General features: G+C 32.7%; 6 protein-coding genes across 6 annotated transcripts; 4 read left to right on the top strand and 2 right to left on the bottom strand.

Moving 5' to 3' along the window:
- Positions 1-270: 270 nt before the first annotated feature.
- On the top strand, positions 271-3,285 carry LOC103857301 (probable WRKY transcription factor 25). Its single transcript, XM_009134472.3, has 5 exons — positions 271-1,683; positions 1,895-2,011; positions 2,090-2,598; positions 2,678-2,839; positions 2,918-3,285. Exons 1-5 carry the CDS (start codon positions 1,474-1,476, stop codon positions 3,054-3,056), a joined length of 1,137 nt encoding a protein of 378 aa, XP_009132720.2. The 5' UTR covers positions 271-1,473; the 3' UTR covers positions 3,057-3,285.
- A 241-nt stretch (positions 3,286-3,526) lies between these two features.
- On the top strand, positions 3,527-7,298 carry LOC103857300 (cation/H(+) symporter 13). The gene is made up of 4 exons (XM_009134471.2): positions 3,527-3,988; positions 4,086-5,090; positions 5,428-5,823; positions 6,314-7,298. Exons 1-4 carry the CDS (start codon positions 3,731-3,733, stop codon positions 7,145-7,147), a joined length of 2,493 nt encoding a protein of 830 aa, XP_009132719.1. The 5' UTR covers positions 3,527-3,730; the 3' UTR covers positions 7,148-7,298.
- On the bottom strand, positions 7,205-11,082 carry LOC103857299. Its single transcript, XM_033286678.1, has one exon. The coding sequence runs from the start codon at positions 9,234-9,236 to the stop codon at positions 8,706-8,708; it is 531 nt and encodes a 176-aa protein (XP_033142569.1). The 5' UTR covers positions 9,237-11,082; the 3' UTR covers positions 7,205-8,705.
- A 46-nt stretch (positions 11,083-11,128) lies between these two features.
- LOC103857681 (malonyl CoA-acyl carrier protein transacylase) lies at positions 11,129-14,356 on the top strand. The gene is made up of 6 exons (XM_033286679.1): positions 11,129-12,495; positions 12,601-12,738; positions 12,831-12,911; positions 12,994-13,170; positions 13,251-13,337; positions 13,437-14,356. Exons 3-6 carry the CDS (start codon positions 12,906-12,908, stop codon positions 13,497-13,499), a joined length of 333 nt encoding a protein of 110 aa, XP_033142570.1. The 5' UTR covers positions 11,129-12,495; positions 12,601-12,738; positions 12,831-12,905; the 3' UTR covers positions 13,500-14,356.
- A 393-nt stretch (positions 14,357-14,749) lies between these two features.
- Positions 14,750-15,880, top strand: LOC103857298 (putative defensin-like protein 271). Its single transcript, XM_018657570.2, has 2 exons — positions 14,750-15,552; positions 15,649-15,880. The coding sequence occupies exons 1-2, from the start codon at positions 15,477-15,479 to the stop codon at positions 15,801-15,803; spliced, it is 231 nt and encodes a 76-aa protein (XP_018513086.1). The 5' UTR covers positions 14,750-15,476; the 3' UTR covers positions 15,804-15,880.
- Positions 15,881-17,557: 1,677 nt separating this feature from the next.
- On the bottom strand, positions 17,558-19,900 carry LOC103857297 (mitogen-activated protein kinase kinase kinase ANP1). The gene has a single exon (XM_009134469.3). The coding sequence runs from the start codon at positions 19,337-19,339 to the stop codon at positions 18,347-18,349; it is 993 nt and encodes a 330-aa protein (XP_009132717.2). The 5' UTR covers positions 19,340-19,900; the 3' UTR covers positions 17,558-18,346.
- Between the last annotated feature and the right edge of the window lie 1,476 nt (positions 19,901-21,376).

Raw genomic sequence — 21,376 nt, 5'->3', positions numbered from 1 at the left:
CAGCCGGTAGATCTAAGAAAACTTTTAATCCTGGGTAAATATTTACGAGATTTGATTTATCTAAGAATATTTTCGTAGGTTTACACCCTAACGAAACTGTTCAAATCGAGACCGAAAGGAACTAGGGGTACTGGAAAGAAGAAAAAAGATGTAATCGAACCAAACGAAACTGTTCAAATCGAGACCGAAACAAGAATATCTGTTTATAAATCATTAACTAGAACGCACGCCCTTGCGGATGTTTAATTTAATCTAAGTGTTTAGTGGATAATATTTGTAATATTTATAAAAATCAACGAAACAATTTTTATCTTCGTATGGGCGTTGCCGAATTTTTTTATAGTTAAGTTGAGTGGCACAATTTGGTAAATATTAAGGAGAAATTAGGGTTAATTCTAATTTATATTTTAGTTTTAATAGATTAGATTAGTATTGTTGTTCTTGTAGAAATCAAATATGAAACCAATTTCAATGTAACTGGACCAAATAAACATAAATTTAAGAAGACTACATCAAACTAAATAAAATTACAAATGATTTCTTTGGTTTTACTTTCCATAAATCCAAAAACCAACAAAAATATCAGAAGCGAAACCAACTACGAACTGGAATTCCACTCCAAATAATTATTTTAACGTTATTATAGTTAATTTAGAAGAAATTATAGAATTGTTTAATTCATGATAAAAATTGTAACTACGTTTTGTGGTGGTAAGGATGAGGTGGAATTCCACTCCTTCTAAAATAAATAATATATAAGAAATTATAAATCAATATAATGTCATAATTTTTAAAAAATGCACATTTTCAATTATTTGAATCAAATATATTAAACTTGTCCATAAATGATTTTTTAAATTTGTGATACATTTTCAATCTAATCATATTTTTGATATTAGTGTTTATAAATTTTAATAAAAAGTTTGACAATGTAAGCTACCAAAAACATATTCATTAAAGAATATGTAAAGAAATTTTATAAAATTAATAAATATTAAAATTTATTTACGGTTTTTCGTTTTTACTTACGTTTAGAAAAATAAAAAAGAAGTGAAGAGGACGAAGACTTTCTGTAACATGTGATTAGACTTGATGGGTATTACTGACGGTTTAATGATCTGGTTCAGTGGAGTCCGGTTTGGTTAAGTTTACTGGTCTTAATCATTGAAAGACACCTTAACACGCGGTTTCACATTTGATGATCGGAGACGACCCAACCAAACAAGAATATCTCATTCGCATTGGTCAACTATTTATATAAATATTAAATAAAAATGATATTTTAAACCAAGCTGAAAAAGACAAAATATGAAAGATAGAATATCCTTGCTCTATACGCCATCGTCGTCGTCTTCATCCTCTTCTCTTAGATCATTTCTCTGAAAAAAAAAGATTTTGTTTTGTCTTTTCCTTTTTCTTTAGCAAATCCTTTTGTTCTTCAGAGCTTAAAACTTGTCTCCTTTTATTAATACCATGTCATCTGCTTCCTTCACCGATCTCCTTGCTTCTTCCGGCGTTGACTGTTACGAAGAAGACGAAGACTTTCTTTGTGGGTTTTCCCCGGAGAGAACCGGGTCGGGTTTACCCAAGTTCAAGACGGCTCAGCCTCCTCCTCTTCCCATTTCTCAATCTTTCGCCTTCTCCGATTTACTTGACTCTCCTCTTCTTCTCAGCTCCTCTCATGTAAAGCTTCCATTTTTATTAATCATTTCATCTTTTTATTACAAAACTGAAAAAAAAAACAAATTCAAACCCTTTTCACTTAGTTATGTTTTTTTTTATAGATATGTTCTGTCTTGTTACTTCTGTCTTTTTATTTTTTTGCTTTAACTTGTTACTTCTGTCTTCAAACTAACTAATCTAAAAATATCTCTGGCTTTGTGTTTGCTTACAGAGTTTAATATCTCCAACGACAGGAGCGTTTCCATATCAAGGCTTCAATGGAACAAACAATCACTCAGATATTCCCTGGCAGCTACAACCGCAAACGCAGCCGTCAAACGCTTCATCTGTATATGTTTCCCTAAGCGTTTCTTAGACAACTACACTTCCTTGTTACTGAATCAAACTTGTTTCCTTTTTTTCACAGGCTTTGCAAGAAACATATGCTGTTCAAGATCTCCACAAGAAGAAGGATCCGGTTCCTCGTGAGTTTGCAGCACACAGTTTGGGATCAGATCGCCAGGTTAAGGTACCATCGTACATGGTGAGTAGGAACTCTAATGATGGTTATGGTTGGAGGAAATACGGACAGAAACAAGTGAAGAAGAGCGAAAACCCTAGGAGTTACTTCAAGTGCACGTATCCCAATTGTTTTTCCAAGAAGATCGTTGAGACTGCTTCTGATGGACAGGTCACTGAGATCATCTACAAAGGAGATCATAACCATCCTAAGCCTGAGTTCACCAAGAGACCATCAGGATCAACATCGGCTAATGCGAGAAGAATGTTTAATCCTTCTTCTGTTGTTAGTGAAACACACGATCAGTCAGAGAACTCGTCGATCTCGTTTGACTACAGTGATCTGGAGCAGAAAAGTTTTAAATCTGAATATGGTGAGATAGATGAAGAGGAGGAACAACCTGAGATGAAGAGACTGTAAGTATTATTTTTAATAGTGGAAGCAAAATGTTTTTAAAATAGAAAAAAATGACGTTTTCGAGTTTTTGTGGAACAGGAAAAGAGAAGGTGAAGATGAAGGAATGTCTATAGAAGTAAGCAGAGGAGTGAAAGAACCAAAAGTTGTTGTCCAAACAATAAGTGACATTGATGTTCTTGTAGATGGCTTTAGATGGAGGAAGTATGGTCAAAAAGTTGTCAAGGGGAATACTAATCCAAGGTTATTTCAAATGTTTAACTAAATTTCATCAAATTTCTTTAGGTGTTTTCATGTTTCTGATACTCTTTGTTATGATAGGAACTACTACAAGTGCACATTCCAAGGTTGTGGAGTGAGGAAGCAAATAGAAAGATCTGCAGAAGATGAGAGAGCGGTTCTCACTACCTATGAAGGAAGACACAATCACGATATCCCAACCACGCTACGCCGCTCATGAAAAATAAAACATTCTTGGGGACTTAGTCACTAGTTTTATATCATTTGTGTTGTACAGAGTGGTGATTAGTAGTTTTTCTTAATATCTTCTTGGGCATAGAGAACCTCAATATTCATGTGTGTGTCAAATACTTTAGAGTCCATTTTAATATCTTGTGTTTGAGTACATTTCACATTCAAGATTCAAAGCAATAATAATGGTATGTAATCCATTGTGCATGTTATTTTCAGATTGTGTATTGTTTCCACCCCAATTTTTTTTTTAAAAAAATTAAATTCTAAATCCATAAAATATTACTGGAATTTAAAAGTGAAACCATGACCACAAATTTAGAACGGTGGAGATTATGCGCAAAGAACTTTAACCAAACAAAAAATAGGAAGAAACAATAAATAGAAACTACAAAGACAGGTTCATCTTTCTTCTCTTCTCTCAGATACCTTTCTCTGTATCTTCTTTCTTTGACCTCACAAAGTCAAGTAAAAAACAGAGTCCTCTGTTTTCTTCTCCATCTCCTTACATCCACATTCCACTCTCATTCTTAAAGCATTCTCCATTACATTTTCTCCTCAAAAAAATGAAAACATAACCTTCATAGTCTAACCCAACCCAAGCCTACTCTCTATCTCTCTTTCTCTCTTCTTGCATTCTTTTTGTACAGATTAGAAAAGACCATGGATTTGTCGAGGTTAGGTTATGCAGAGATCAACTCATCGCAATTTGGGCCAGTGCACGGTCCATTCATGATGGAGCAGCTTGTATGCCAGAGGGAAAAAATGTTGACCTCAAAGGGACTTTTCATGAAAAGTGACCCTCTCCAATACGCAGTGCCTCTTCTCATGATTCAAATGTCAGTCATCATTATCACCTCTAGGATTATCTTCGGTGTCCTTAAACCTTTAAAACAAGGAATGATCTCTGCTCAAGTCTTGGTATATACCATTTCTGATATTATTACATTTTTAAATGTCTTTAATTGATTTGTTTGTTTTTTTCCTATTAATTAAAACGTTATTGTGTAATGGATAGGCTGGTGTTGTTCTTGGACCGTCTTTCTTAGGACGTAACATTGCTTACTTGGATACGTTCCTTCCTCCTGGAGGCAAGGTCATTATACAAACAATTTCAAACGTTGGTTTCATCATCCATCTCTTCATTCTTGGACTCAAAATCGATTGGACTATTATCAAAAAAGCCGGTTCCAAAGCAATCTTAATCGGTGCTGCCTCTTACGCCTTCCCTTTCTCCCTCGGAAGCCTCACGGTTTTCTTCATTAACAGTACTATAGGACTTCCCAAACAGGTGGTTCACTGCGCAGCCACTGTGATCTCCTTGAGCTCCATGACATCATTCCCGGTTACAACCACGGTCTTAGAGGAGCTTAACATTCTCAACTCAGAGCTAGGACGGTTAGCCACCAACTGCTCAATAGTCTGCGAAGCTTGTGGCTGCTTGGTGGCTCTAGCGTTTAATCTCTACACGCGAGAGCGAACTATGAATGGCGTTTGGGGGATTGTCATGATCTCATGTCTTCTTGGGTCGATTGCTGGCATCTTTAGGCCTTCGATCATATGGCTCACCCAGAGGAAAAGCAAATCTATGGATAACAAAGACGTTGTCCCGTTTTATCCAATACTCTTGATTTTGTCTATAGTTAGCATTGCCTCAGAGGTCTTTGGCGTCCACGCTGCATTTGGAGCGTTTTGGCTAGGCGTTTCGCTCCCTGACGGTCCGCCTTTGGGCACAGAACTTGCTACGAAACTCGATATGATCGCCTCGAGTATGCTACTCCCGTGTTTCATCGCCATTAGTGGGTTAAATACTAACTTCTTTGAGATCACTGAGAGCCATGAGAACCATGTGTTAATGATTGAAGTCATTCTCTTGGTCACCTATGGCTGCAAGTTCCTTGGAACAGCAGCTGCGTCTGCTTACTGCAAAACGCCGATTGGAGACGCGCTTTGTTTGGGTTTCTTGATGTGTTGCCAAGGTATCATCGAAGTCTACACTACTCTTGTGTGGAAAGACGCTCAGGTACCAAATAAATTACTCCCTCCATTTTTAATAATTGATGTTTTAGAAAGTTTATTCTGTTCCAACTAACATGACATATTCAATTTTTAATTGATTAGATTGTGGTTTAAATGGATAATTGATGATGTTTTGTTTATAAATTGTAAAATATATTTTTTATTTATATGCATAATCTTAAAAGGTCTCCCAATAAAACTGGAGGGAATAACACATATGTTGGCTATTTTGGTAATTGATAGGATGTTTAGTGTCATGAAAATGTATTATTCATTGATTAGTGTTTCATGCTCTAATTAAACTTTCTTTAATCTTAATGTAAGAATATATTTGTTTACAGGTTGTTGACACGCAATGCTTTAATCTGATGATTATCACGATTTTGATCGTTACCGGGATCTCGCGGTTTCTCGTGGTGTACCTCTACGATCCATCTAAACGCTACAAAAGCAAAAGCAAACGAACGATCATCAACACGAGAGAACGCAATCTTCAGCTCCGTCTTCTTCTTTGCATCTACAATGTTGAAAATGTTCCTTCCATGGTGAATCTTTTAGAAGCTACTTACCCGACAAGGTTTAACCCAATATCATTCTTCACGTTGCACCTTGTCGAGCTTAAAGGCCGAGCTCATGCTGTCCTCACGCCGCACCACCAGATGAACAAACTTGATCCCAACACCGCTCAATCCACACACATTGTCAATGCATTCCAACGTTTTGAGCAAAAGTATCAGGTAAACTATACACACATGAACTAGAGAAAAACAAATTAAAAACTTTGTTCTACTTGGAAAATAAACATACTAAACATAGACCTTGATGCAAATACACACAAAAACAAACAACTGAAAGTGTAAACGGAAAAGTCAAGTAAACATTGTGTTCGTTTTACATCAAATGCTTACGTTTAATTACAACTTAACACAAAACAATTGCGTTAAATACTTAAAAGTTAAATTGAAATATATTAAAAGAGTATACACAAACAAACAATTGAATGTGCAAATATAAACACCAAAAGTAAACGAGATGGTACATCTGCGTTTGGTGTTTACAATTACAACTAACAAACAAAAAAATTTAAACCTTTTTGGTTTTAGAAAATATGCATAGTAAATATGAAGGTAAAGGTAAATAAAAAAACACATAATCTAAATGGTCTTAATAGATAGAATATGAATTAGAAATAACACATTTATTTAACTTAAATCTATGATGCATCAGAGTACTCTCATGGCCCAACATTTCACAGCAGCCGCGCCTTTCTCGAGTATAAACAACGACGTATGTACATTGGGACTCGACAAGAAGGCGACGTTAATCGTACTTCCGTTCCACAAGCAGTACGCGATTGACGGGACGGTCGGACGCGTCAACGGGCCCATCAGGAACATAAACCTCAACGTCCTTGAAGCAGCACCTTGTTCCGTCGCGTTATTCATCGACAGAGGGGAATGCGAGGGACGTCGCTCCGTCTTGATGAGCAATACGTGGCAGAACGTGGCGGTGCTCTTCATCGGAGGCCGGGACGACGCGGAGGCGCTCGCGTTATGTATGAGGATGGCTGAAAAACCGGAGCTTAACGTGACAATGATACATTTCCGTCACAAGAGCTCCCTTCAGGACGAGGACTACAGCGCTATGGACGAGTACAATCTAATAAAGGATTTCAAGAGCCATGCAGCGAACAAAGGGAAAGTCCACTACGTAGAGGAGATAGTGAAAGATGGCGTGGAGACAACGCAAGTGATTAGCTCACTTGGAGAGGCTTATGACATGGTGTTAGTGGGTCGAGACCATGACCTAGAGTCTTCGGTCTTGTACGGACTTACTGACTGGAGCGAGTGCCCTGAGTTAGGTGTGATTGGAGATATGTTGACGTCGCCGGATTTTCATTTCTCGGTACTCGTTGTTCATCAGCAGCAAGGAGATGCTGATCTGGCCATTGACGATAGTTATAAATTGCCTGTCGAACATCAAAAGGTCGGAGATACACGAATACAGCCACGCTTCTCTGCTGAAGAAGGTTTCACTACCATTGATCTCAGCAAAAATTAGAGTAACCAAGTGACTAAATCCTGATTTAGTTATATTTTTTAAATCAAAAGTTCATACCTATAGAGATATATTTCTTTTCTTTTTTTTTTCTTATATAAGAGGTGATGTATTTGGAATCTTAAGTTGAGCCTGAGGATAACGATTCAAGACATGTCATGTAGTACTTCTAGATGATTTTTTTCCTTTACTTTTTAGTTTGATGTTAATAAGAGAGAGAGAAAATAAGTAACTTTTTTACCCAAAAAAGAAATAACTATTTTTGGTAAATGACATGCATTGATGCATATATAATTTCTTTAGAAAATAGCTTGCCATGAATTGTTTTAGGCCTAACTATTGTCAATGCTTTTATCAGTATCATATTGCCCTTGGTGGAGTTGCACCATCAAAAACATATACATTTTCTAAGCAGGCAGATCTTGAGATTTAAGAAGCTTTATATATTTTAAGGTAAATTATAATAATGTTGTAAAAAAAAAATTAGGAACTATACAACGTATATATTATTTCTATTAAATTTAAAGATGAAGTCAACATTTCCTTGGGTTTTGCCCATGAATAACCACCCTCTCCATAGTTAAATCTGCCAAAAATATTCCAAGAAAACACTAACAGAAAGGGTGCACAAATCCAGAAGCAAGTTACAATTATTATTATTTCTCATTTATATATCATTGAGGCCTTTATTAGTTTGTCGATGTACAGTAAATGTCTTAATATTTCTTGCCCTTTATATGATTGAACATTTTGTATTATTTGAACCATATGTTTTAAATTTTCAGCTTTAAAAGGGTTTTTCGATTGGTCCACCTACGTGGCTACATCTACATGTGACAACCTGCATGATTGGTCCACTCTTTTTTTAAACTCTTATTAGTCGTCTTAAGTTCACATTATTAATCAAAATAACATGTAAACTTAACCACCGAAACTCTAAAACAAAACCAACTGGTCTAAATACGTTGCATAACAGCTGAACATGCAGTTTAAAAAGTCGTGAAGTTTATAATTGAAATAATTTGTCTCGTACTATGATTCAGTTTCAGTTTTCTTTAAATTCCCACATCTTTCATTATTAGTTGACATTAATTAACCATTAATCAGTTTGTCTCAACCCAAATAATTCTTCAGTAAATACTAAATTATTAATTTTTTTAACCCACACGCGATTTTACCATTCCGTGTTATTACTACTTGGTTCACGTTAAAAAAGCCTCTGTTTTCTATATATTTTCGAATTTTATTCTCAATTGTATACTGTTTCAAAAAAAAAAAAAAATCTTAATTGTATACTACAATCCGATTCCTGCCCTAGTGTTTTGTATAAGGATTATATGATTTTGTCCTCTGCCACGAACGACTGAAGTTAGATCATCAATTTAACATAGATCTCATCCACATTAGTACATTACAAAGTTTTTCTTTTCGACTTCTTACCAAAACTATTTTCTTAAAAAATGAAAATATTCTCATCGGGGTTGTTAATAAAATCCGATTTCCGGATTAAAAAATTTTAAGAAAAATAGACAGTATTAACCAAGAATAAAAAAAAAAGACATTAAAAATCCTCAGAGATGCTAGCAAGCTGAGGCCGCCACAGGGACACCGACGCCGGCCGACTATGTCTCCGGCGGTGACGATTTTCTTTACCGGCCGGAAAACATTTCTTCGACGACGACAACATAACATCTTCCAAATATTTCTCACACAACGTCAAATCAAGATCCTTACTAGTACTCACCATATGATGAATCTTGATGTCATTGGCGTTTTCAGGACTCTTTTTCCGACGTTGGACTTCCTTTTTCTTCTTTGTCTTCTTCTTCTCCGGCAAGGAAGTATCCGGTATAAGAAAATAGATGCTTCCACGCTTAAGCTCAGATTCAGGAGATAAGATCAAGATCTTACGAACAACTCCTTGCGAACATGGTTTGCTTAAGACATGGTTAGGATTCGCCTGAAGGATCTCGCCTGCGGTCATCGGACGAGTAATCTCGTCAACATGGCCGTTGAGATGTACGATTCGGATCAAATCTAAAGCTCCACATGGAAGTACACAAGCTAAACAACACCGTAAACTGTTTCCCATATCTCTTTTGCTAACAAATCGCTTAAGTTTTCTTAACAGAACGAAAAAAGAGAGGTAAGTGTTTCAAAAAGTTTTTAAATTTGTTCTTTGTTGTTCTATGTGTTGTTGTCTTTGCGAGAAAGACCACGTTATATATATAAGGATGTTTTATTGACTGAAATGTCCTTACTAGTGTTTATTTGTATATCTTTTATTCCACTCAATTAATCGACCTATCCAATATATAACACACCTTTCATCTCTAATCTCTTGACTACTAAAAACTATTATAATTTTATCATTTGATGAATAAGTGAAGGTGTTAAGCCATATGATTATTTTCGAAACTAATCAAAAAGAAATACTAGCAATTTAGAATCATCCTATTTTCTATACCTAACTACGTACGTACTAAGAGCATCTCCAATGTACACCTCTATAATTTCCTCTAAAATAGAAATCTCTATTATAGAGGTGAAAATGCTCCAATGTATGCCTCTATAATAGAGTTCCTCTATTTTAAAGGAAAATATAGAGGAAAGTTACTTTTTGCCTCTATATTTAGAGGTGAAAATAACATATCTCTATATTTTCCCCTATAAATAGAGAAACTCTATTATAGAGGCATACATTGGAGCATTTTCACCTCTATAATAGAGTTTCTCTATTTTAGGGGAAAATATAGAGATAGAAATAAGGGTGGGTTGGAGATGGTCTAAGTTATACTAAACATATATATGCTTTATCCAATAATGAATTCGTTACAAATAATTGTGGACCCTCAGCATCTTCACAGTTTGAAATTATAATGTATAATTTATTTTTAAGAGTGTTTAATTTTAACTTTTTATACGCAAAACACTGTTACTCTATACTATATAGATATATAAATATTTATATCGATAATACACAAAGCCAATTAAAAATTATAAGATATTTAATACAGATCTACTCATACTAAATATATCCGATTATTTTGTGAATATTAAATACGAACCTATGTAACACATATACGTATTGAAACCTATGTATTTCAAAAAGTTTTTCATGTTAGAAAAATATAAAGTTTCTGGTGAGCTTTTTTTTTTGTAACTGTGGACCTGTGGTGAACTAATTCATCTATGGAAATATGTTGTAGAACAAATAGATTCTACTTAGAGCTAGTTTAGTATACGAATATATTCTGATATATAAACATACTTTTTAAAGGTTTACATGTGTACCTAATTAATGCGCTCTTTGCCAACACGAATAACTCAAAATCAGTTGTGACTTGTGCGGTATCAAGTATCATTGTTTAGACAATGTCAACCTTTTTATAAATGTTTACAGATAGTAGAAGAAAAGTTTACAAGTTTGATACTCTCAACCTTTTAATTAAATTCACAAGAAGAAAAGTTTACAGATAGTAGAATATTACATAAACATCATTCAAGTCGAATTATTTGAAGAATCTATGAAAACAGTGCTTTGTCCTCATTTTCTAATTTTTAAAAGAACAATACTTGGGTTCACCCCTATGGTGAATGGTTAAATTCACCTCACCTTTTATAACCAATCAAATTACCATGTAGGATTAGTTAAAAAGGTAATAAAATTTTAAAAAAATTGGTGAAAACAAAACACCGACGTTAACGCCGTCTACAAAACCCGAAATTCTAAAAATCTAATATCTAAACCCTAAACCTCAAATCCTAAACTCTAAATCTTAAAATCTAAACCCTAATTTCTAAACCTAAAACCCAAAACTCTAAACCATAAACCCTAAATCCTGAACTCTAAACCTAAAATTCTAAATTCTAAACCCAAAACCCAAAACCATAAACCCTAAACCCTAAACTCTAAACCTAAAATTCTAAATTCTAAACCCAAAACCCTAAACCATACACCCTAAACCATCAACCCTAAACTCTAAACCTTAAATTCTAAACCCTAAACCCAAAACTCTAAACCATAAACCCGAACCATGATCAAGTAATGAGTTTAGGGATTAATTTAGGGTTGTGTTTTGGGTTTAGGGTTTAGGATTTAGGATTTAGGGTTAGAGTTTTGGGGTTTGGGTTTAAGATTTTGAGTTTAGAATATAGGGTTTAGGATTTTGGGTTTAGAGTTTAGGATTCAGGGTATTGGGTTTAGGGTTTAGGATTTGGGGTTTAGGGTTTATGATTTGGGGTTTAAAGTTTAGGGTTTATATTTTTGATTTTTAGAGTTTTGGTTGTTACGGACGGTTTTAATATCGGTGTTGTTTTTCTGAGTTATTTATTTTTTAATTTTATTACTTTTTTTAATTAATCTTACATGGCATTTTGGTTGGTTATAAATAGTGAGGTGAATTTAACCATTCACTATAGGGGTGAACCTAAGTATTTGTCTTTTAAAAAGTTATCAAGCTTTTTATCACATCTTTCATCTCGAAAAGACAAAAATGTGAGATGTGTTTTAACCAAAAAAAATGTAAGATGTGAACTACACCATGTATAGTATAGTAGTACGTTATATTCGATGTTAATTATGACGCTGTTACAATTATTTTGATTAAAACCCATTCTTCAAATGATTAATGCCCCAAAAAGAATGGAGTAAGGACGTATGAGGAAGCTTCATAACACGGAGGTTTCGGGCACCGACTACGTACGAGCGGCGCCGAAATCGATTAATTAAGAAATTAGTTTTTTTTTTATTTACATTCTACTATAAATGAATAAGCCTCGTGCGTGCCACAAGATTCTTTTGGTCTTTACTTATGATTGAAACTTAATTAAGTATGAAACTAATTAAAAGGGTCAATTAATTGAAGAACGTGAGCCACGTCTGTCATTTGCCTCAAGTGAACAATACTTCCAACCAAAGTAAATCACATAATTAATTATGAGGTTAAGTAGCCTATGAAAAGCGTCAATGCCGTCTCTCCACACAAGCGTGGTCGAGTGGTAAGGTGGGCTTGCAAACCTACCATCTCAGATGTACCCGCTTGTGTGGCGAGACGACATTGGTATCTAATTTCCATTGCGAACAATGGGTGTCTGGCGCCGGTGGATAAATCTCATGGGATTAGTCGGTTGGGCCTAGGCTCGCTGGATATCGGGTTATAAAAAATGGTTTGTTAATAGCTGAATCAATATCTCCTAAATTGAAAGATGGTGGTGAGATTCCCATATATTATTGTATGAAACACATGTTATTTTGTCATGTCTGCACCATTGCCTTACTTTTCTATTTTTAATTCTTAAGCTTTGAGGATGGGCTAAAGCTTGTAAAACTTAGAGGAGAAGCCATGCAGGTAAAGATTTTATAAACTTTATTTTTGCATATTGATAGGTTGGTGTTTTGTTTTGCTGAACAGCTGTTTATTCACTTAGTCTGTAATTAAATGCCTTTTTTTTAGGCGGCTGCGGATGCTGCTAAGAGTGCCATGGTTAGTATCATAGGGCTGGACTCAGAAAAAGTTCAACAGCTATGCGATGCAGCAAATCAGGAAGTAGATGAAGCTGACAAAGTTCAGATCGCAAATTACTTATGTCCGGTAATATATATATATATATATATATATATATAGATCCTTCATGAAGTCATTTTGCATTCTAGAATTGTAGAAAATCATTTGTTCAAATACAGGGTAACTACGCAGTATCTGGAGGTCTTAAGGGAATCGAAGTTGTTGAAGCCAAAGCTAAGTCATTCAAGGCTTGAATGACGGTATCTTCTCAGCTTTATCTTATGTTATGCCCGTCTTCATTGAGGCTAAAAAGAAACATGATGGTTGTTGGGGTGTGCGTAGGTTCGGCTAGCTGTTGCAGCGGCTTTCCACACAAGTTTCATGGAACCAGCAGTGTCTAGATTAGAAGCTGCATTGGCGGAGACGGAGATCAGAAGTCCAAGGATCCCAGTGATCTCCAATGTGGATGCACAGCCTCATGCAGATCCAGACACAATCAAGAAGATACTTGCACGCCAGGTTAAAAAAAGCAGTACTTCATTAGAGCTCTATGTATTGCTTATAAAACAAAGACTCAAAAGGGTGTTGAAACCTGCCAGGTGACATCTCCAGTCCAATGGGAGACAACAGTAAAGACACTCTTATCCAAAGGAATCAAGAGCAGCTATGAATTGGGACCTGGAAAGGTATACTTTTCTTAGCTTCGTAATCTAAGTTATAGATTGAAGTCTCTTGTTCTTCGTCCAAGTTGTGTGTGTGTGTGTTTTATGCATTTCAAACAACAGGTGATTGCAGGGATATTCAAGAGAGTAGATAAAAGTGCTACCGTCGAAAACATCAGTGCTTGAGACTCTCTCTGCTGCTATGTTTGGAATTTGAATGTTTTGTTATCGAATATTTATGTAACACTTAGCACGACGATATATGTTTGAAGTATCTTTGTTTAAAATTTCAGTTATTGAAAGTGAAAGGGCAACACTTCATTGATGACAAAATCTTAAGATTGTTTGTTTTTAAAACGATGGACCAACCATCGCTAAAGCCCAGTATCATCACTGCTGTACAACAGTTCATGCACCAGCCGTAATCGAACCCATATCTGTTTTGTGGCAGGATACTATTCTACGACTACACTAGACCACAGGTGGCCCGACGATAAAGTAGCTGACTTATTGTATTTATTGTCCATAAGCATTTTTGAATAAAAAATCTAAATAGCCAAAATTGGTAACATGTATATAACTAAAATGGATAGTTACCAACGTAGAATTGGTCTAGTGATAAAGGGGTCGCAGCTATAATTACTATAACCTAGATTCAATTTACTCTTGGAAAATATTTATTTACAATGCTTAGATTCATGACAAAGAAGGGAAACCACCCTAAAATAGTAGTTATAGTTATATTAAATTTATTATTCTATAATTATAATGATAATTTAGTTTAGTTTTTATTTCTAATGAATGTAAATCTATACTATTAAAATAAAAGGCTTTTTTTTTAGTTGTCCTTCTATTTTGTAAATACTTAGATCTTTTTTAACATGTGATCTATTTATTTTTTGAGATCTTTTTTTTTAATATTAATTTGTAGTCAGTTAAATAATAAATTATATGACTATTCATTAAAGATGTCAACGGCTTTAATAAGTCTGAATAATTTTTTTATTAAAAATAATAACCTAACCTAAAATCATGAAGAACATGAAAAATAAGAAAATCATTTTCCAAATACTAGTATAGATTTTAATAATCAAAAAAATTTAATAATTTAGAAAAAGTAAATAAGTCATGACATATTATGTTTACAAACAAATATAAATCACTTTTTATTTTATTTTTTATAAAACTATTTTTTTATATTTAAGAATAATTATAAATCTAATTATTATATGTGTATATATAGCATGACACCTAAGCAAATTCACTTTTCAAATAATAATATAGATTTTAATACTCAAATAAATTTAATAATTTAGTAAAAGTAAATAAGCCGTGACATATTATATTTAGAAACAAATATAAATATTTTTTTGTTATTTCTTATAAAACTATTTTAAATATTTTAGTATAATTATAAAGCTAATCATTATATGTGTATATATAGTATCAATTATAAATTAATAATAAGAAAAAATATGTAGATAAACACAGAATAAATACATGGAATTGTCTTTTCTTTTTTCAACATGTGATTTTTTTATTTTTTGAGATCTTTTTTTATAATATTAATTTGTAATCAGTTAAATAATAAATTATATGATTATTCACTAAAGATATCATCGAGTTTAATTTTTTTTATTAAAAATAATAACTCAACCTAAAATCATGAAGAACATGATAACTAAGTAAATTCATTTCTCAAATAATATATAGATAGATAAATCAAAATACTTAAAAGTATTTGGAAATATACGGAAATTGTATGGCAATGTTTTATTAACTATTTTTAAACATGGATATACAATATTATGATATTACTAATATTTTAAATATAGATTATTTATAGCAATAAGTGCATGCATCTTAATGTATATACATGTATTAAATAATGAGTACTTATATTTTTCAATAATTTGACTATGATTCTTTAATAATTTCTATTAATTAACTTCTAATATTTGTTACTATACGATGTGTATGTACAATTGGAAAAAACAATCTCTAAATTTAATATATTTATACTATTTTAAAATTTAAAAGATACAGTTACTATAAATTATTTAAAATTTTTGGCTATAAAAACCGGATATATAGACTATTCATGTTGTGAGTAATAAAAAATAATCATTATCAATTTTATATTGCTAAAACGTTTAATTCCGGATGACATCATCGAAACTTTACTTTGTTGCTCTTTTAATTATCCTTTCAGCTCTTGTTAGTAGTGTTCAATCCATTCGTAAGTTTTCTTTTCCTCATAGTATTCTCTTTTTATTTTATATAAAATCATTTGTATCTTACATATATACATTTAATGTTTTGGTGGCTAATTCAGGAATTATGGATGCTTCGTCGGATTGTGATTTCAGAGGACCTTGTAAGAAGAAAGAAGATTGTTATGCTAGATGTGAAGTGGACAGACCACCTTTTAATAATGCTACATGTGTACACAAAGGAAGCAGTCGCCAATGTTGTTGTATTTTATCGTGAGTTTTTGAAGATTTTCTTATATTTAATTAATGTTAAAATAAAATTTCTAATAAAAATATATTAAGTTATCCCCTAAATATTATTTCTGACTATTATTTTAGTTATTAGTTATGTACCATCAACACATTCATTATCAAAATGACATGGATTAGTGAAAATGACATGTTTCCATTATATTATGACATGTACAATTTTTTAATGATAATTGTTTTGGTAAAATTCATAAAATAAAATAATAGCTAAATTTTTTTTAACAATGTTTTTTTTTTGGTTTTGTTAATATTCTTAAAATAAGATAATAGATAAATTTGGTTACATACCAAAAATTTTAAATCAAAATACATAATTATGTTAATATACTAAAAATAATAAAATTAAAAGTATAATAAATTTTCTAGCTTAAATTAGGAAAATTTAAACATTTTTATAAATATTTAGCTTATTCAAAAAAATATTGTAACTTTATTTAATAACCACAAAATAAGATAATTTTAATTAAAATCATATTTATGTATAATTAAATCTTTTAAAAAATATTTACATTCATAAATCATCATATAAAGACTATTGGTTAAGATTCCAAAATGTTAAATTTATCTAAACTTATTTAAATTTTAATAATTGTTTATATGTAATCACCACATCATGGCTTAGGATATCTCCAAAATTACTTTATTTTCTACTCCAAACACCATTTTAGAATAAAATATGCTCCAACGGTTGGCTGGAAAACGCGGTTTTGGCGGAACGCGTTTTTACGGGAAAACTGGTTTTTCAGTTTTGGCAGAAAATTGCGTTTGGTGGTTTTGGCGGAAAACGTGGTTTTGCGAGAAAACGAGTTTTTGTAGTTTTGGCGGAAAAACGCGTTTTTGCGGTTTTGACGGGAAAACGCGTTTTTGCGGTTTTGGCGAAAAAACGTATTTTCGCGGTTTTGGCGGGAAACGCATTTTACCACCGAATAAATGATTGAACTTTTGAGAAACTCATGATTTTCCAATTCTATCAAACCTTAGAATTGAGCGGTTTACTCATGTTTTTTTTTAATTGAAAACAAAATGGCCAGAGTTGACCCAACCCAATAAACTCATTAACTTGTTAACCCATTAACCTATTAACCCATTAACCCATTGGATCAAAAATAAACAGTTCATTTGGGTTAATGGGTCAAATTGAGTTGGGTCAACCCATGGTCATGACCCATTTTGACACCCCTACTCCAACCACTTTCTATTTTTAATTTCAAAATAGAGTAATGGATAGAATAATTCAAATTACTCCATATGTAGCAATTAATCTACTTTGGAGTTAAACTTTTTAATTTATAGAATAATCTTTTAAATATTGAATTTTTTTATTTTATATTTAAATAATATCAAAAATAATAAAAATAAATATGATATTCCATAAGAAATTTTACATAAAACTTGCGTAAACTAATAAAAATACCAAACTAAAATAAAAAAAAACATAAAATAAATATAACTTAAAATAAGTGATTTAATAATCCGGCAAATCATTTTTTGGAACGGCCATGATTAGTGAAGTATTTCCAAAACAATGAAAATGTCCAATTTTAAAATTATTGCCCAGTTTTCATTCTAACTTAGAAAAAAAGTTAACAAAATTTTATATAAATATATTTATTTTGTCAAAATTAATTATAATTTTATTATTAAAAAACAAAATAATTTTTGCAAAAGTTCTTTAGGGATATTCAAAAGGCAACACAAAAGTTCACAGCCATTCTCGGACAAGGATCTCTTGGTCATGTGTTTAAAGCGGTTATGCCCATTTGAGTATTAGCTGCAGCAAAGGTTCATGCCTCTAAACCATGTCAAGGGGATAGAGAGTTTTAATGCCCAATGAAGGATTAGCTACAGCAAAAAAATTCATGCATTGTTGGAAGATACTGTGTTCTACTTTGAGTACAGAACATTCTGTATACCAAAAATCAACCCGTTTCATTCACCTTAAGGTACATCTCGTTGTTTCATGACAAAATAAAGTTGGATGCTTCTTAAGGTTACGCACAAGTTTGTGAAAATTACTCTGTTCAGGGTGTTCTGTAACTTATGTTGTTGACTTGTTGTAAACGACAAAACCCCAAATTTGGAAAATTGTTATATCAATGCTCAAAAATTGTTATTTTTCGCAACAGTTGAATATGAATCTGTATTATACAACTTTTAGTCTACTTGCCAACATCCCATTAAAGAAATAGTTGATTGAGTATTCCTCCTGCAACAGTTCTGTTACCTCCAAGTTAAAGCTAGGATAAACTTAAGTTAAGTGTGATTACAGATAATCATGGAAGTTATACAATTTAAAGAAATAAACAATCTCCAAGCGAACTTATACACATACACATTCAATTCAACTAATCAAAGGAGAAAAGATATATATATATAATAAGAAGAAGAAAAGATGCAGTATCAGATTGGTTTGTAGACAAAAAGTCAATATACACAATTCTCTACTAAATCAATTAAAATAAACGAGATGAACTACTGATTAAAGAAAAAGTATTGGAACAGGGAGCAAAGCTAGGCCATTATGGTCTTGTCAGGTAAGACTTCAGCAGCAGGTACACGAATGTTTTGGGGTTTAGAAACATTGTTCCTGACAAAGTTCGCCAGTTGCAAAGCTATTTTTGCTTTGCTATTATCATTCATAGGAGAAGGCTGTGTCATCTTCTTCTCATCGTCTCCACGCACGAAGATATGCCTCAACAACCTTGTCGCATCTTTTGTTCTCGGCGCAAAGCATGTCATGATAAAGAGTTTTGCTTCGAAAGGAAGGTAACTCGGAATCAGCGGCTCTTGGCCATTCATGAGATCATCCACTTCATAGTGCTTATGCCACCATGGTCCCTCCCCAGTGTACATCTCCAGTACACAGCACCCCAACGACCATAAGTCGAGGTCTTTCCCTGTCTCTCCGTAAGAAACCGAGTCCGGAGACATGTAGATCGATGTTCCCGCGAACGGATGATTAGGTTCCCACCAGCTACTGTCTCCTTCCCTTCTCGACAAGCCGAAATCAGAAATCTTCAACTCGAAAGAAGATCTCCACGCGCCGTTCTTGTAGGCGTAGCTAGGGAAAACGAGGATGTTCTCTGGTTTGAGGTCGCAGTGAACGTAACCGTGTGCGTGGATCGTGGCTAAGCCTTGGAGAAGCATACGAGTAAAGTCTCTGATCAGAGGATCAGGCAGCTTATTGTCTTTGAATTTTTTGATGAAACTCATCAGGCTTCCACCAGGAGCGTACCCCAAGGGAATCTTGTACTCCACGCTACCATTAAATCGGTTGAGACTTGCTTCCACTCTTGTCTCGTAGCACTGGACGATTCTCGGACACCCTTTGAATTCAGACAGTATTTGAACCTCTCTGAATAGAGACTCCGCATGTTGACTGTCCGAGGTTTTGACGGCTACGGAGACCATAGCGCCGTCGTAGCGTACGCCTTGATAGAGACTGACCGAACCAAACGAACCTTTGCCGAGAAGCTTAACAAAGAACAAATCTGGTCCTGCCATTGCAAACAGTTGAAGATGGATTCTCTAAGCTTAGAAGAAAGAAACCCTAAGTGAAGTGAAATCTGAGAGAATTAGCGAATAATGTTTGTTTAGAAAGCGTCACAACAAATATATACACATACATATACGGATAACGCGCCGACAACTTTCAATTTCCTTTTTTGCAAGTTTCAATTTCCTTTTTCTGTTTCACAACAAACAAATAATTATGGAGTCACCAAGCAAAAAGGAAAATAACAAAATCTGCCTTTGTCTTTTTCAAAAAAAAAAAAACTGCCTTTGTTCCCACAATCCAATATATTCTAATCGTTGGATCAATCATTTTACGAATTTGCTTTTGGACAATTTTTTTTTTTATTTTCTTACCCTCTCTAAAAAATCTTAATCCGCACGGTGAAAACAATTTGGGAAAACTGTTTTTTTTAGAGCAAAAAAATGGTAACTATGTCTCTTTAGACTAATCTATATTTTGTGTCATATTTTCCTATAACACCTTTTAATATTTTTGAAAATAAATTTAATAAATAGTTTTACAAACAAAAAAATTTTGGAAAAATTGTAACTTTTGATAAAATACCTATATGAACTTAGTGATATTTTTTCTAATTATAAAAAAGTTAAAATTATAAATCTATATTATTAAAGTTGAAGTACACATTGGGATTGTTTGGCAATATGAATAGTAGTTAAAAAATAGTACTGTTTGGAAACATGGATAGCAGTAAATTAGAAAAAACAATAAAGGGCTTATGCTACTAAAAAAAATTGAAAGTCCATTACATTATATTAAAAAGTAATGGATCTATGTTACTTGATATATATATTCAAATCAAAATAATAATTTAAAATTAATTTATATCAAAAATTCATTCAAAAATATACATATATTCAAAATTTGATTTTTACTAACATATTTTCCAATAACTATTATAATTTTTTAAATATATATAATAAAAATACAATACAAAATCCAATTTCAAACACCAACTTAAATTATGGTTTTATATTTCACATTAAGTTTTAAAATATAATATGTGATTATTTATATGATTGTACGTATAAAATATTATTAATTATAAGAAAACTTATTTGATGGTACGTATAAAATACGATTAGTTATATGATAACACATATTTTGTAACCTATGATAACACATATAGGATATATATAATAGTGATTAGGGGTGGACGTTCGGATTCGTTTTCGGGTCTTTTTGGGATTTCGTGTTCAGTTCAGATCTTTGAAGATTTGGTTCTGATTTGGATAACCAATTTAAATAGGTTTGGTTTAAATATTTGGATAGAGAATTAATAATTATTTAAGTATTTTTAGAGTTTTGAGTATTTTTTTAACTATTTAAGATATTTACGTTTAATTATTTGTATATATTTTCAAGCATTTATGCGAACTTAAAAGTATCATATATATAAGTATATAAATCTATTTTGGATACCCAAAATAATTCGGTTCGGATCGGATTAGGTTTCAATTATTCAAATACCAAAATTTTGAATAATTCAGATATTTAATCAATTCTGGTTCGGATTTAGTACTACTTATTCGGATTAAGATCGGTTTGAATCTTCGAATTCAAGTTTTTTACTCAACCCTAAATAGTGACATAAGAAGCAAATATCATCATATTTTTTTTAAAAAAAATAGACCCGCACGGGCGTGCGGGTCAAAATCTAGTTTCATATTATGTTCTAAATAAAATAGAAATGACATTCTACGAAGTAGAAAACGAAATCCACTTTTTTCATTGAATCTACAATGTTTAGAATACGTGATCTACGTAAATAGGAGTATTCTAAAAATATTTAGAATACACATTCCGCGCTTAACCTATCGTTCTAAAATCTTTAGAAATCAAAATCTACACATTAATATAAATCTAAAACACGTAGAAACCGACTTATACAGATTTACTATAAATCTAAAACATGTAGAAATCAAACTCTAAACATTACTATAATTCTAAAAAACTGTAGAAACCGATTTCTACATATTAGTTGTATTCTACGGATAAAAAAACAG

The sequence above is a fragment of the Brassica rapa genome, chromosome A03 (assembly GCF_000309985.2).
Source record: "Brassica rapa cultivar Chiifu-401-42 chromosome A03, CAAS_Brap_v3.01, whole genome shotgun sequence".
Classification (NCBI taxonomy): domain Eukaryota; kingdom Viridiplantae; phylum Streptophyta; class Magnoliopsida; order Brassicales; family Brassicaceae; genus Brassica; species Brassica rapa.
Note: the sequence above shows the minus strand (reverse complement) of the source record. Positions and strands in the feature narration are given on the sequence as shown.